At 50.4% G+C, this 12,793-nt stretch overlaps 1 protein-coding gene and 2 non-coding genes across 3 annotated transcripts; all 3 read left to right on the top strand.

Annotated features, from left to right (window-relative positions):
- The first annotated feature begins 7,246 nt into the window (after positions 1-7,246).
- Positions 7,247-12,145, top strand: RACK1 (receptor for activated C kinase 1). The gene is made up of 8 exons (XM_058548503.1): positions 7,247-7,638; positions 8,692-8,863; positions 9,396-9,543; positions 9,783-9,878; positions 10,286-10,396; positions 10,822-10,962; positions 11,510-11,620; positions 12,028-12,145. The coding sequence occupies exons 1-8, from the start codon at positions 7,530-7,532 to the stop codon at positions 12,091-12,093; spliced, it is 954 nt and encodes a 317-aa protein (XP_058404486.1). The 5' UTR covers positions 7,247-7,529; the 3' UTR covers positions 12,094-12,145.
- Positions 7,941-8,008, top strand: LOC131410573 (small nucleolar RNA SNORD95). The gene has a single exon (XR_009221306.1). It is a non-coding gene; the product is annotated as a small nucleolar RNA SNORD95 (small nucleolar RNA).
- Positions 9,155-9,233, top strand: LOC131410549 (small nucleolar RNA SNORD96 family). The gene has a single exon (XR_009221285.1). It is a non-coding gene; the product is annotated as a small nucleolar RNA SNORD96 family (small nucleolar RNA).
- Positions 12,146-12,793: the final 648 nt, after the last annotated feature.

Here is a 12,793-nt window from a genome sequence, read left to right as displayed (position 1 = left end):
GATAGATAAAGCAGTATATGAAATCAAGATCTAGAAACAATGAGTAATAAAAGGCAATCACTTCAGCTACTCCTCAGTTTCAGCAGGACCATAGGGCAGTTGGTTTTTTGTTTTGTTTTTTAAGAATTATGCAGAACTTATACATAAGACCAGAGCCTGTCTGTTCCTATCAGAGTAGGGGTGGCCGTGGGTTGATACATATAACATCAGCCCCTAAAACACTTCCTTAAAATGTAAGGCTCCTCTGCCATGCCTCCTGAAGCCTTTATAGGACCTACAGATTCTATGCTATTTCCCACCCTCCATCCCTGACTCCCTCTGATAGTTATCCTATAACTGAAGTTATTACAAATAGTTATTGACTGATAAAATGAAATTACAAAAAGGGGAAGAAGGGGACACTAGCCCTCTCTATACCAGGTCAAAAAGGACTTTCTGAAACAATGGAAGTGTTCTAAGTCTGTGCTGTCCCATACAGTAGGTACCACTAGCTACATGTGAATTTTGAGCTCTGCAGATGTGGCTAGTGCAACTCAGGAACTGAATTTTTTGTGTGTGTGTGTGTGTGTGAGGAAGATCAGCCCTGAGCTAACATCTGATGCCAATCCTCCTGTTTTTTCTGAGGAAGATTGGCCCTGAGCTAACATCCGTGCCCATCTTCCTCTACTTTATATGGGACGCCGCCACAGCATGGCTCGACAAGCGGTGTGTCAGTGCGCACCCGGGATCCGAACCGGCGAACCCCGGGCCGCCACAGCAGAGCACGTGCACTTAACTGTTTGCACCACCGGGCTGGCCCCAGGAACTGAATTCTTAATGTATTTAATTTTAATTCACTTTAAATAGTCATATATGGCTAGTGGCTATCAAATCATACTGAACTGTACGGTTCTACACAAAGAAGGCAGGTTGAATTCCGGTCCTTCCTAGGACCCTCAGGAGTAGTAGCTAGTCCAAAGGGAAGATGAAAAAGGAGAAATGAGATAACTCTCTTTTCCCAATCAGGAGAGGTAGGCTGTAAGGTGATATTTTTAGGCATAAAAGGAGAAAATATTTGAAAGAGGCTTTCTTGTATTTTTTTAAATCTGACCAAAATGGCCTTGAGCCAGTTTCACTTGTGATCTATGAGGATCACATGTAGGAGATGTGACAGGGGAGAACTCTAATGGAAAGTAGCTAAAAACAAACTGTATTACTCCCTTTCCAAAAAGAACTGGGGCTGGGGCCTCAAAACAGGAGAGATATAAGTATAAATAAGGTCTATTTGGTGCCTGACTTTTTGAAAATGGGATGTGGGGCAAAACCTAGTACTAAAGCAGGTAAGTGGGTTCTTCTCTTTCTCTTTTCACACTAAATCCTGACAGGAAGGTGAGGAGGTCTTGGAGTCCTAGAAGGAAAAGCAGTTTGTGCTGTGAGTGTTGATAAGAGGAAGAGAGAGCTTCTAGGAATAACGGCTGAAGAGGAGATCGTGAGAGCTAAAGGTGGTGATAAATTTAACTTTTAATGATAGTCTTTGTCCACAAACCAGAGAGTCCTCAGAGGTACAGTATGAGAATCCTGGGCTTGGGGAAATAGCTCATCTCTGCATGTAAGAAGTGTAGGAGGAGATGCGACAAGGCTTCTGTTACCAGGAGACTGCAAAGGAAGGAAGGAAATGGTCCTCTGAGTTACTGCTTTTCTCCCCACCTCTGCCCCTCCCAAAGAAGGGCAAAAATGGATACCTCAGGGATTTGAATTAGAAATAGCCTTAAAGGGCCAGCCTGGTGGCTTAGCAGTTAAGTTCACGCATTCCGCTTTGGGGGCCCAGGGTTCGCTGGTTCGGATCCTGGGCGCGGACCTACTCGCAGCTCATCAAGCCATGCTGACACAGTGTCCCACATAGAGGAGCTACAACTCTACAACTATGATACACAACTATGTACTGGGGCTTTGGGGAGAAAAAAGAAAAAAAGGAACATTGGCAACAGATGTTAGTGCAGGGCTAATCTTCCTCAAAAAAAAAAAAGAAAGAAAGAAAGAAAAAGAAATAGCCTTAAAGAACAGGGAGGCTCATTCCTCCATATCTTTCCCACCTACTGAGGTTCATGCTTAGGCCTTTCTAGCCTTTTCCCCCATCCTAAAGGACTTGGATCCAGAGTTGGTCAGAGCCTTCCGGTTGACAGTTCCACTTGTCACCAAGCAGGGCCCCACCAAAGATAAAAGGGGATCCAAGTGGCCTGGAAAGAGCATCCCTGGAAGTCACACCCCCTTTTTGTCTGCCATTTCCTAGGCACATAGAATCCCCTCTCTCCCCCTACAGCAAAGGATAGAATTTCTCAGCAGGCTCTGGCTATTTAACCCAAGTGTGAGCAGGGAGGACTGCCCCCTCTTCAGCCCTCATATCTTGTGGTAAGTTAGCCAGCCTCAAGTTTCCATTTCAACATATTCTCCCAACCATGGGAGTTCATATGAAATTCTCTTCACAGTAAAAAGCTGAGAAAAGGCACCTTGGGTCACCTTTTGTTTCTCCCTATCACCTAATGCTGTTTTAAATCCTTTAAGAAGAAGGCCAGAAGCTTGTCTTCTCCCAGCATTTCTTACAGTCCTGCCTGGACTATAGCCACCTGCCTGGACCTTGCCTACTTCCACAGCCTCTGACTGCACATTTGCTGAAGCACCCAGGGCCTGGGGAATCCCATAGTCTATCTCCCAGGGAAGACCTGACAGAATGCCTTAGTAGCTTTCTGGGGGACTGTTAAGACTTCAGATTTCTGTCTAAGATGGACACTAAATCTTTATCAAGAGACATAAAAAAAATGGCATGTGGGGGGCCAGCCCCGTGGCTTAGCGGTTAAGTGCACGCACTCCACTACTGGTGGCCCAGGTTCGGATCCGGGCGCAGACCGACGCACCCCTTCTCCGGCCATGCTGAGGCGGCGTCCCACATACAGCAACTAGAAGGATGTGCAACTATGACATACAACTATCTACTGGGGCTTTGGGGAGAAAAAGGGAAAAAAAAAATGGTATGTGATTTCTTTGTAAGATCTGTTCCCAGCATTGATTTAATGCCACACCCCCATATCTCACTGGGAAGAATGGAACAGAACCTATAATTATACTCCCATGTTTCCAACTTTTTTGAGCTTAATTATTTAGGCCTCAATCATTAAATAGCTTCTATATACAGAGCCCAATTCTAGACCCTGGAGTGAAGGTGGGGGTAGGGAGCAGAGAGATGGGTTGGAAGAGATGCTCAACACCTCACTCATAAGGCCATTGGTATATCCTTAGTCCCTCCCTTCATAGGACTTTCATGACCCTCCTAGGAACCCTCCTGCCCAGCTTCTGAACTCTTCCTGCTTCTAGTCTTACTCCTGCAACCTAGCTTCCACACTGACAATAAATGTCTTTCAGCAAAATCAAGTATAGGCAGGAGAAGGCTGAGATAATCCTAAAGGGAGGCCCTAGGCTTCAGGACAAAATCCAGATTCCTTAGCAGTCAATTCCTTGAGACTAGGGCTCCCTGCCCACCTTGGGTTTCACTCTTACCTTCCTTCTTGAAACCATCCCTCCCAAACCTGGGCACACAAACCACTTGTATACCTCTTCCCATGCTGATCTCTCTGCCTGGAACGCCCTCCCTTTAACTACTTGCCCTTAACTACTCAGCCTGTGAGGCTGGCCACCAAGATTAGAATCTTCCACAAGCCAAACCATCTACCAGGTGCTGGGAATGCAACCTGTGAGCAGAAACTGATTAGTCCCCATCCTTAGGGCACTCAGAGGAGAGCCCTGAGGGATTCAAATGATGACCAATTGAGCTAAATGCTGTGAAGGCCCAGCACACGCTGCACCACTGCTAGGAGAGCTTGAAACAAAGGAGCCTGACCTACACCTGAGGGTCACAGAGGGCTTCCCTGACTTGGCAACCTGTGCTGACACCAGAAGGAAGCTTAGATTTAACTAAGAAAAGGAGGGTGGGATATGGTGGGCCTTCCAGGCAGAAAAACAGTGTGTAGTGCTGTGTGGGAGAGAACTGATGAATTGGAGGAGCAGGGGAGGGCCTGTGTAGCCACAAAACACAGTATGGAGCATGCCAGAGCTAACCACACTGAATCTGCATCAGGGCAGTAAAACAAAGGGAAGTCACCCAGCCCTGAGCTGGCAGTCAGCAGGCTCTCTGGTCCTGGCCACACACCTTTTCCCCAGCCCCTCCACCACCACCTACAACAGCCCTCACCTCAGCATTCAAGGGAAGACCTGTCTCACCTCCTAAATGCTGGTAATAGGAGATGGAGGCTTCTGCTCCTGGAGAAGAGGTCATAAGGCTCTGGCAGGGAAACCCAAAAGGCTCTTTCCAGCTGTGCAGGTCCTTGTGGGCTCCCTCCACAAGAGGAATGGTGAGACGGACTTCCTTAGAAAAGCCTCTCCAATTTCTTCCTTGGGATTCTTACCTTGTATGGAATGGAAATGGGGCGCGTGGGGTGAGGGGAGAGAGGGGCAGCTCAGGGGCTCAGAGGAAAAGTGGGTAAGATGCAGGTGAACTCTGGGCCAGGAGTGGTGGGCGGGGCCGGAGTGGAGAGCCCAGCTAGGACAGGTTCTGCCCACAGGGCATGGAGGGGAGGAAGGAGCTGGGAGAAGCTCTGCGAAGAGTCTTCCCCAAAGGCTGGGTGGGGGCCACCAGCAGGCTTCCACCTCTGTGAGGTTGGAGAAGAGACGCCCTAGGTGAGAAGAAGCCCAAAGGCTCAACCCAGCCAGCACAGGTAGTAGACTTTGTTGTGGGAGGCGCGCGGCTGATTCTCAGACGCATCCCACAGCTTAGAGATGTCACCCCGCTAGAAGGGGTCGGGCTCCCTTTGCTGACCGAGAGCCCTCCCCGGAAGGAGTGAGGCGTCCAGGTGGGACCCTGACCCTGGCCAGGTGGGGGCCTGTATGCCTGGAGGGAGCCGCGGGGCCCCTGAGGGAAGCAGGTGTGGATAGGGCTAAAGTCCAGCTGGGGCTGAGAGGGAAAGGCGGCTGATGCACGCCCGTCCCCGCCCCTCGCTGCAGCCGATGTGGTCCTCAGGGTCGGGGCGGCACCTCCCTCGGCTCAGGACTGTCCTTCAGTGGCATTGTGGCTCACCAGCATCCCCACCAAGACAGGAGAGGCCGGGGGTGGTTGGAAGAAAACTCCGAGGTGGAAAGCCTGAAGCCGGCAGGGTCTGGTCGGGTCTGGTCGTCGGGGAAGTCCACCACATTCCATTTCTCCCTCTCCTCTGCTGGCATCGCCATCGCGGTCCTCGTGGGCTCCAGCGCAACAGCCGAATTCCCCTTTCGGCTCTAAAGAGGCGGGGGGATGGGGAGGGCACTGCCAGAATCGTCTTATAGAGTCACGGACGGTCGTGGGAAGGGACCCACTGACCCGCGCGAAGCGAAGGGCACCTTCCGCGGCCTGGGTCTCGGGAGGCGGGGCGGGGAGAACTCCGGGAGGGGCCGGGAAGAGGTGGGCAGGGGGAACCAGGGGGCGGGGCTCGCATGGGACCTGCCGGCTTCTGGAAAGGGGTCAGCGGTGCAAAGGTCCCATCCTGGAGCATTCGTGAGGGACCTGGAGGCTGTACCTCACGGATGCTGATTCCACAGGAGCTCCCTGGGCAATGTTCAAGAAACAGAGAGCCGGATTTTCGAGGCGGGAAAACTGTAATAATGTGACTGAATGATGATGTCTTTGGGGAGAGGAGGTAGGAGGTGAAGGAGCGAGTGCTCTTAAGGGCCGAGGAAATCCTCTGCGTGTACAGGCACGCGTGGAGTCGCTCACGTCTCCATTTGTGCCGAGCGCCAAGGAAGGCGCAGGCACGACCAGAATCGTGGACAGCGAGCTTGATATTGCGGTGAGTGAAGGGAGGGGTCCCCACGACCACAGGAGAAGCAAAACATGTGGGTCGGGTCGAGTTCAGTGTTGGAAAAGCTAAAGGACAGCGAGTTGGGGGTGCCAAAGAGGCAAGCGATGGAGGAGTCATCAGGCTATGGAGGAGCACAGCCAGGACAGCGCCCTGAGGAGCCGAGGTCCTTCCCCAAGCCTACGAGGCCCTTTGTCAACTGCCTCCCACCCCCTCACACCTTCTTCGAGTCTTTGCTCCGATCGCCCCGTCACCTTGCCCTCCCCCACCCCACCGAATGTAAACTCCAAAAAAAAAAAGGTCTCATCTGTCTTGTTCACAGTTGTATCCTCAAGACCTAAAACAGGGCCTGGAACCCAAGAGGTGCTCACTAAGTAAGCTGCGTGCATTTATTCTGCCAGGCGTTGTTCTGGGTGCTTTACCTTAACTTTCTCTTAACTCAGTTACTCTCCACAACACCACGTGAGGTAGGTACCAGTATTTCCAATCTCATTTCACAGGTGAGAAACTAAGGCTAATACATCCTCCAAAGAGAAAACAAAATACTATGTACAATCCGCCCTTTATTTTGCACAGACGATAGCGGCGGCTATCATCCAGATCTGTGCTGCCCCGCCTTGAAAAAATATCTGAGAGGGGCGCTCCCAGCAGTCTCTCCTAGTCAGGGGATGTGCGGGAGCGGGAGGCTCCACAGATTCACGCGCCGTGCGGCGGAACGTGAGGCCGGCAGGCAGCCAGGGACCCACGTTCCACTGCCTCCCTGTGCGCGCGCCTCCTTCAGGGCACGCTTGGCCCCCCGGGCCGCGGGCCACCCTGGAGGGTGATTAGGCCCCAGGGGTCGAACCCGGAGGTGCGTCCTCCCGGGCCGTTCCGTTCCTGCGGGGGCTCTCCGCGCAGCCTAGGCGGGGCGGGGTGGCCGTCCCGCGGCCCACAGACCGACTTTTCTTTCGTTCGCCGCCGGCTTTCCGCTCCATACCTCACTCTCGCCTTAGTCTGGCTTTGCATTAAGTCCCTCCGGACCCGGAGTGCCTCGGCCAATACCATCAGGGCACAAACCTCTTGAGGGAAGAGCAGCCTTCTGCGCATGGAAATCTGTTAGGGTTTAATAGTTCACCCGAGCACCGTTTATTTAAAAAGTTTAGTACCGTTTTTCTCACATCGCCCACCATCACTCAGAGTTGCGACCTCGGCTTTAGGCTCCCTCTCCGTGGCGCCCCCAGCCGCCGAGCGGAGAGGCGGGGCTCGCGCTGCGCCACGTAGGAGCCGTCAGGCGGCCGGGCGAGCCTTCTGGGAACGCGCCGCGCGCCTCCCCTATTCTTCGGCTCAGACGTCACGCCTCAGTCGACACCTGAGGATCCTTTTTAAGGACTCGGTCGTGTTGATTTCAGAACGTATTTGTACGGCGCTGCCAAGTTATGTTGCGTGGCGGAGGGGACCATGAGGTCCTGTTATTTCACCCAGTCCTATGGGCTACATGGCACCGCCATCTTGAGCAGGAGTGACGCACAGCGGTCGCCATTTTGTTCGAGAAGGCGGGTATATCCGGTTCCGGCGTAGGTTGTTCTCTCTTTTCCTCGGCGGGGCGGCAGCGCGAGTGGCTGTAGTGGTCGTGTCTCTGAGCTATCCGGTTCCATCCTCGTCGCTGCGGCGACACTCGCACCCGCCACCGCCATGACTGAACAGATGACCCTTCGTGGCACCCTCAAGGGCCACAACGGCTGGGTGACCCAGATCGCTACCACTCCCCAGTTCCCAGACATGATACTGTCGGCCTCGCGAGGTATGGCTGAGGTGTGGGGCAGAGGATTGGGGGAGAAGGGGGTTGCATGCACTGCGGGCTAGGCCAGTGGCGCGCGAGTTGGCTGCCCGGAAAACTCCGTCCGGGTGTGAGTTGGGCCATGCAGATCTTTGCCTAGGCCTCAGCCAAGATAAATCCCTAAGGCATCCCCGCTTAGCAGCTACCGAGACATAGATCAGCTCTTAGCTGCCAGGGAGTTGCGGGGTTGGGTGTTTTTCTCTTATTTCTTGCCCGCCTCCGTGCAGGTGTGGCTAAGTGTGTGCCCAGAAACCTACCGATCGGGCGGGGCAGTGATGAACCCAACATGCCATCTGAGAGCCCATGCTGAGACCCAGAGGCTGTTTCTGAGCTGCCGCCCGGACCTCTGCTGGGTGGGAAGTGGGTGGACTCCAAGGGGACCTCATGACTTCAGTTTCCCGGCTGCCCCGCGCCTGCCCTTTCTGCCCTGTTTTTTTTCCTTCTCCGTGTGCGTGACTGCGTTTGGAGGCTTCTTGTGCCTTCCGTTTGTGCCCACACTGTTGACGCTTGTCTGAGGCTAGGATCATGTCTTGTACTTAAAAGCTCCCTGAGTGCTACACATGTCAGTGAAAGCATCCGATCCTGTAGCGTATAAAGCAAGTTTTCCTAATTTCAGCACTCTGGTAGCCCTTAGCAGTAGTCGCCCATAGTTCGTCTTCCCACAGCCAGGCTGCTCTGTTTGTGCATTAGACCTCAGGTAAGTCTCGAAGTAGATGTTGAAGTGGTCTGAATATCGGAAAGGGGAATCCATGGTCTTTAATAAAGTTCTGCTCACTTCAGTTAAATTCTCGTGGTACTGCTTAGGTCTATTTGGCTGTTTATTCTTGAATAGTGAGTCACTTGGATTTGACAAGTAACCACTTTTATAGCCTGCAGTTACCCTCCCCACTTAAGTGTCCTTAATTTGTCGTTTTGTAAGTCTCAGTGACCTTGAGGCATCTTGGGTTGTCCTGTAGGTCAGCAAGTGAGTGTCGAGGTTTGTAACTGGATTTCCTTTTTTGTTTTACCTTTTCTTAGACAAGACCATCATCATGTGGAAGCTGACCCGGGATGAGACCAACTACGGCATCCCACAGCGTGCTCTTCGGGGTCACTCCCACTTTGTTAGTGATGTGGTCATCTCTTCAGATGGCCAGTTTGCCCTCTCAGGCTCCTGGGATGGAACCCTTCGCCTCTGGGATCTCACAACGCAAGTAGCTGCTCACTTAGCTCTGGGGCCTGGGCAGAAAAGAGGTAGATACTGTTGGGAAGTGGTTTCCCAGGGGCGATTAGGTCCGTTGAGGGCACTGTAAGGCAAAGAGCACCTAGAGATGGTTGGCGTTGTTTGGTTTTCCTTCTCGTTGCTCTTAATGAGTGATGCAGAATTGTTGAGGAGTGGTCTGGTGAGCAGTTTTGTCAGATATTGCAGTTGGGAGTAGGCGACAGTTTGAACATGTTTTATTTTGGGAGCTCAGTCTTGGGATGGTCAGGCATAATAGAGGATCCCAGTGATGACAGACGACATTGTCAGCCAATCCCCACGTGGGAATGAGGACATGTCCTGCAATTCTGAAGGGATTCTCTGACATATCTCAGCCAACCACCTGCTGTGATCAGAGCCATGACCAGGGTTGTGTGAGTAATGCAGCTCCACTAGGACAGGAACAAGGTCCCCAGGGAAATAGTCTGACTGTGGAAGAATGTTTGCAAAGTCGAGAGAGTGACCAAGTCTTCCCTCTCAGGGGCACCACCACACGCCGATTTGTGGGACATACCAAGGATGTGCTGAGTGTGGCCTTCTCCTCTGACAACCGGCAGATTGTCTCTGGCTCCCGTGATAAAACCATCAAGCTATGGAATACTCTGGGTGTATGCAAATACACTGTCCAGGTAAAGTGAAGGCACATGTTGTTGAAGGTTTTCTCCCATCCTTCTTAACCTTGGCTGTATCTGGTGATTCAAGCCTCATCTGGAATCTAAAAGGGGTCTGTTGATCTTAAAGGTTTGGGTTCTTGGGATGTGAATGCAAGGCTATCAACATGTATCCCATGTAACTGAGGGGAGGGGTGGGGGTCTAGAGTTTTATGGGACAAGACAGTTTTGCCTTATTTCCTTTCCATTCTCTGTAGGATGAGAGCCACTCGGAGTGGGTGTCTTGCGTCCGCTTCTCACCCAACAGCAGCAATCCCATCATTGTCTCCTGTGGCTGGGACAAGCTAGTCAAGGTGAGCTTGGAGCAGGGGTGTAGGGACTTTACCAGCCAGCATATGTACCTGCTTCTTCCCAGGTGGTCATAGCCTCCAACTTTGAAAGCTTTGTGCCGCGATTGACATTTTTCCTTTTGCTATTTTCTCAGTACAGCCCATCAGTTTTTGATATTTGGTCTGAAGTAGCTAATTGAAAGGCAGCACACATAGCATTTGTTACCTGTTTTAATCCTAATTGCTTTCCTGTGGCCTAGACAAATTCTTTAACCTTTTTTGTTAGTGATGGAAAGAAAAACGGCTACCCTATTCAGGAATGCTTTTAAACAAGATGCCTGTGCCTTTTTTTGTTTGGCTTGAGCCCTCCTGACCCTGGCTGATTCAGAGCCAGGTTCTTTACCTATGACCCCCCCACTCCCCAAACTTAGGTGTGGAATTTGGCAAACTGCAAGCTGAAGACCAATCACATTGGCCACACGGGCTACCTGAACACTGTCACTGTCTCTCCAGATGGATCCCTCTGTGCTTCTGGAGGCAAGGTATTCAGGGGCCAGGAGCCTCCTGCTCGATGGGGGATGGTGTCTTAGAAAGGATACTTAAAATAATGAGATAGCATTCCAAGAATAAATGTTTCTGAAGATCACTTTCTGAAAAGGACACAGATAAGGCATAGTGTTTAAGGCAAAGTAAAGCTTGTTTCTTGAAGCTATTGATGAGGAGCATTATGTGTTTTCAGAACTGTTAGTGATTTATTCAGAAGTTGTCAGAGACTTTTGGTGGGATTGGTGAGGTCATGCGTTGAGGGAAAGATTAACAGAGATTTGTACTTGAGTCATTAGCTTTTGGGAAGTTCAGGGTACTAGGGGGCAGAGGCTGTTAACAATTAAGACAGATTCTTGAGACAGGTGGGATTAACATCTGGAAGAGGTCTCATCCCCGTGACTCACATTCCCTGTGTGTCTAGGATGGCCAGGCCATGCTTTGGGATTTAAATGAAGGCAAGCACCTTTATACGCTAGATGGTGGGGACATCATCAACGCCTTGTGCTTCAGTCCCAATCGCTATTGGCTCTGTGCTGCCACAGGCCCCAGCATCAAGATCTGGGTGAGTATGGGCTGCAGCTGAGGCCAAGTGCCTGGCTGTACTCTCCAAGCTCTGGCATTGTGATCTCTCAAATGTGTCAGCAGACTCACTGCTGGCATTTGAGCTTCCTGAACAACTGCTAGCTATCAGCCTGTCCTCGGAGACTCAAGAAGAGCAAGTTAAAACTTTCTGGGATTGGAATTTGCAATGATCTGAGATCTTTGCCTACTAAAAGGGATGACCACTTATAGCAATTTACGCAACCTCAGCACAATTGACATTTTCGTCTGGATACTTTGGGGGAAGGGTAGGTGCATTTTAGGATGTGTAGCAGCATCCCTGTCCTCTGCTCCCAACAAGATGCCTGTAGTAAACTCCCTCTCCCTTCGTGAAAACCAAAAATGCTTCTAGGCATTGCCAAGTGTTCCTGAGGGAACAAAAAATCATCCTCTGTTGAGAATCAGAGTGATAAAGGGGCTTTTGAGAGGGGACCTGTCTGTCTTGAGGTTTAAGTGTTAGCGGCATTAAAGTGTTGAGCGTCCTTACCCTGGTTTTGCCCCTTCCCCAGGACTTGGAGGGCAAGATCATTGTAGATGAACTGAAGCAAGAAGTTATCAGTACCAGCAGCAAGGCAGAGCCACCCCAGTGTACTTCCCTGGCCTGGTCTGCTGATGGCCAGGTAAGAGGTTCTGTCCTCACGTGACTCAGCTTCTACCTTTTCTCTCTACTTTTCTGCTCTTAGTGTGTCTTGACGTAAAGTAAAATGACAACATTAGCCGAGTTGATTTGCGAGGACCTAGTTACCTGTGCCAGTGAACATACACTACGTGTTCCTGCTTCGGAAGGAAGATTGTGATCTGGAGGACAGTGGTTACCTGTCTTCAGTTAACACCTTGAATGATTTGACCAGTTTATAAATGTATGACTCCTTACTACCAGCTGTTGCTTTCTCTAGGAGTACATAATTATCACCCACAATTGGGTAGAGTGGGGATTTTAAAAGAAGGGCCATCTTTGTTGCATGAGTGGGACTGCAGAGTTCCATGGCTCTGATCTGACTTATAATCACTCATTTCTCCCTTGCAGACTCTGTTTGCTGGCTATACGGACAACCTGGTGCGAGTGTGGCAGGTGACCATCGGCACGCGCTAGAAATACATGACAGAGCTTTAGAAATAAAAAACTGGTTTTTGACTTTTAGAAAGTGTCTTTCTCTGATAAGCAAAAAAGCCACTTTCTATGCTGTGCTGCTTAAAAGTTTAAAAAAAAAAGTCTCTTCAGTTAAGATACTGGCAAACTGGAAGCAAGGTGATGAAATGCATGGGCAAGTAAACAAGGCTTGCAGAAGTGGGAGATGTCAGTCTGTATAGGTTCCCTGTAGGGTTGGAGTGGCATCAGATGTGACATGGAGGTTATACAGGGTAGTTTCCCCAGCTTGCTTTCACAATGTTCTACATTTCAGGTACAAATTCTTAGGGCCTCCCTTCAATTATTCTTGAGTGAAAGGGACTGATTATTCCAAAGTGGCTGCAGTTGGTTTAGGTCCTCCAGTCCAACTCAACACCAAAGAAAGAATTGAAAAAAGAGGCATTTTGTCATTCCTCCAAAGGTAAGATTATAATTCAGAAAAGACTCTGAAATTCACCAGGTTAGCATAGTCTACATCAAATTGGGGGTTTGGAAAAAACCCTTCAGGGCAAGGGAACTCTCACCAGAACTGCTGCTTAAGAACAACTCTTTACTCCTTCCATAATTAGAGATTAAAAATTGTGTAATCTGGAGGCATAAATATGATCACAGCTGGCTTTTTCTCAGGTAGTGGCTAAATGAGAAGCACAGTGTATTGGAGTAG

This window comes from Diceros bicornis, chromosome 1 (genome assembly GCF_020826845.1).
Source record: "Diceros bicornis minor isolate mBicDic1 chromosome 1, mDicBic1.mat.cur, whole genome shotgun sequence".
NCBI classification, from domain to species: Eukaryota; Metazoa; Chordata; class Mammalia; order Perissodactyla; family Rhinocerotidae; genus Diceros; species Diceros bicornis.
This window is presented reverse-complemented; position numbering and strand designations above follow the sequence as displayed.

Coding starts and splice junctions, on each gene's coding strand:
- RACK1 (XM_058548503.1), top strand. CDS start 7,530: ATGACTGAACAGATGACCCTTCGTGGCACCCTCAAGGGCCACAACGGC. Junction 8,864..9,395: donor CGCCTCTGGGATCTCACAAC/GCAAGTAGCTGC, acceptor CTTCCCTCTCAG/GGGCACCACCACACGCCGAT. Junction 10,397..10,821: donor TCTGTGCTTCTGGAGGCAAG/GTATTCAGGGGC, acceptor CTGTGTGTCTAG/GATGGCCAGGCCATGCTTTG.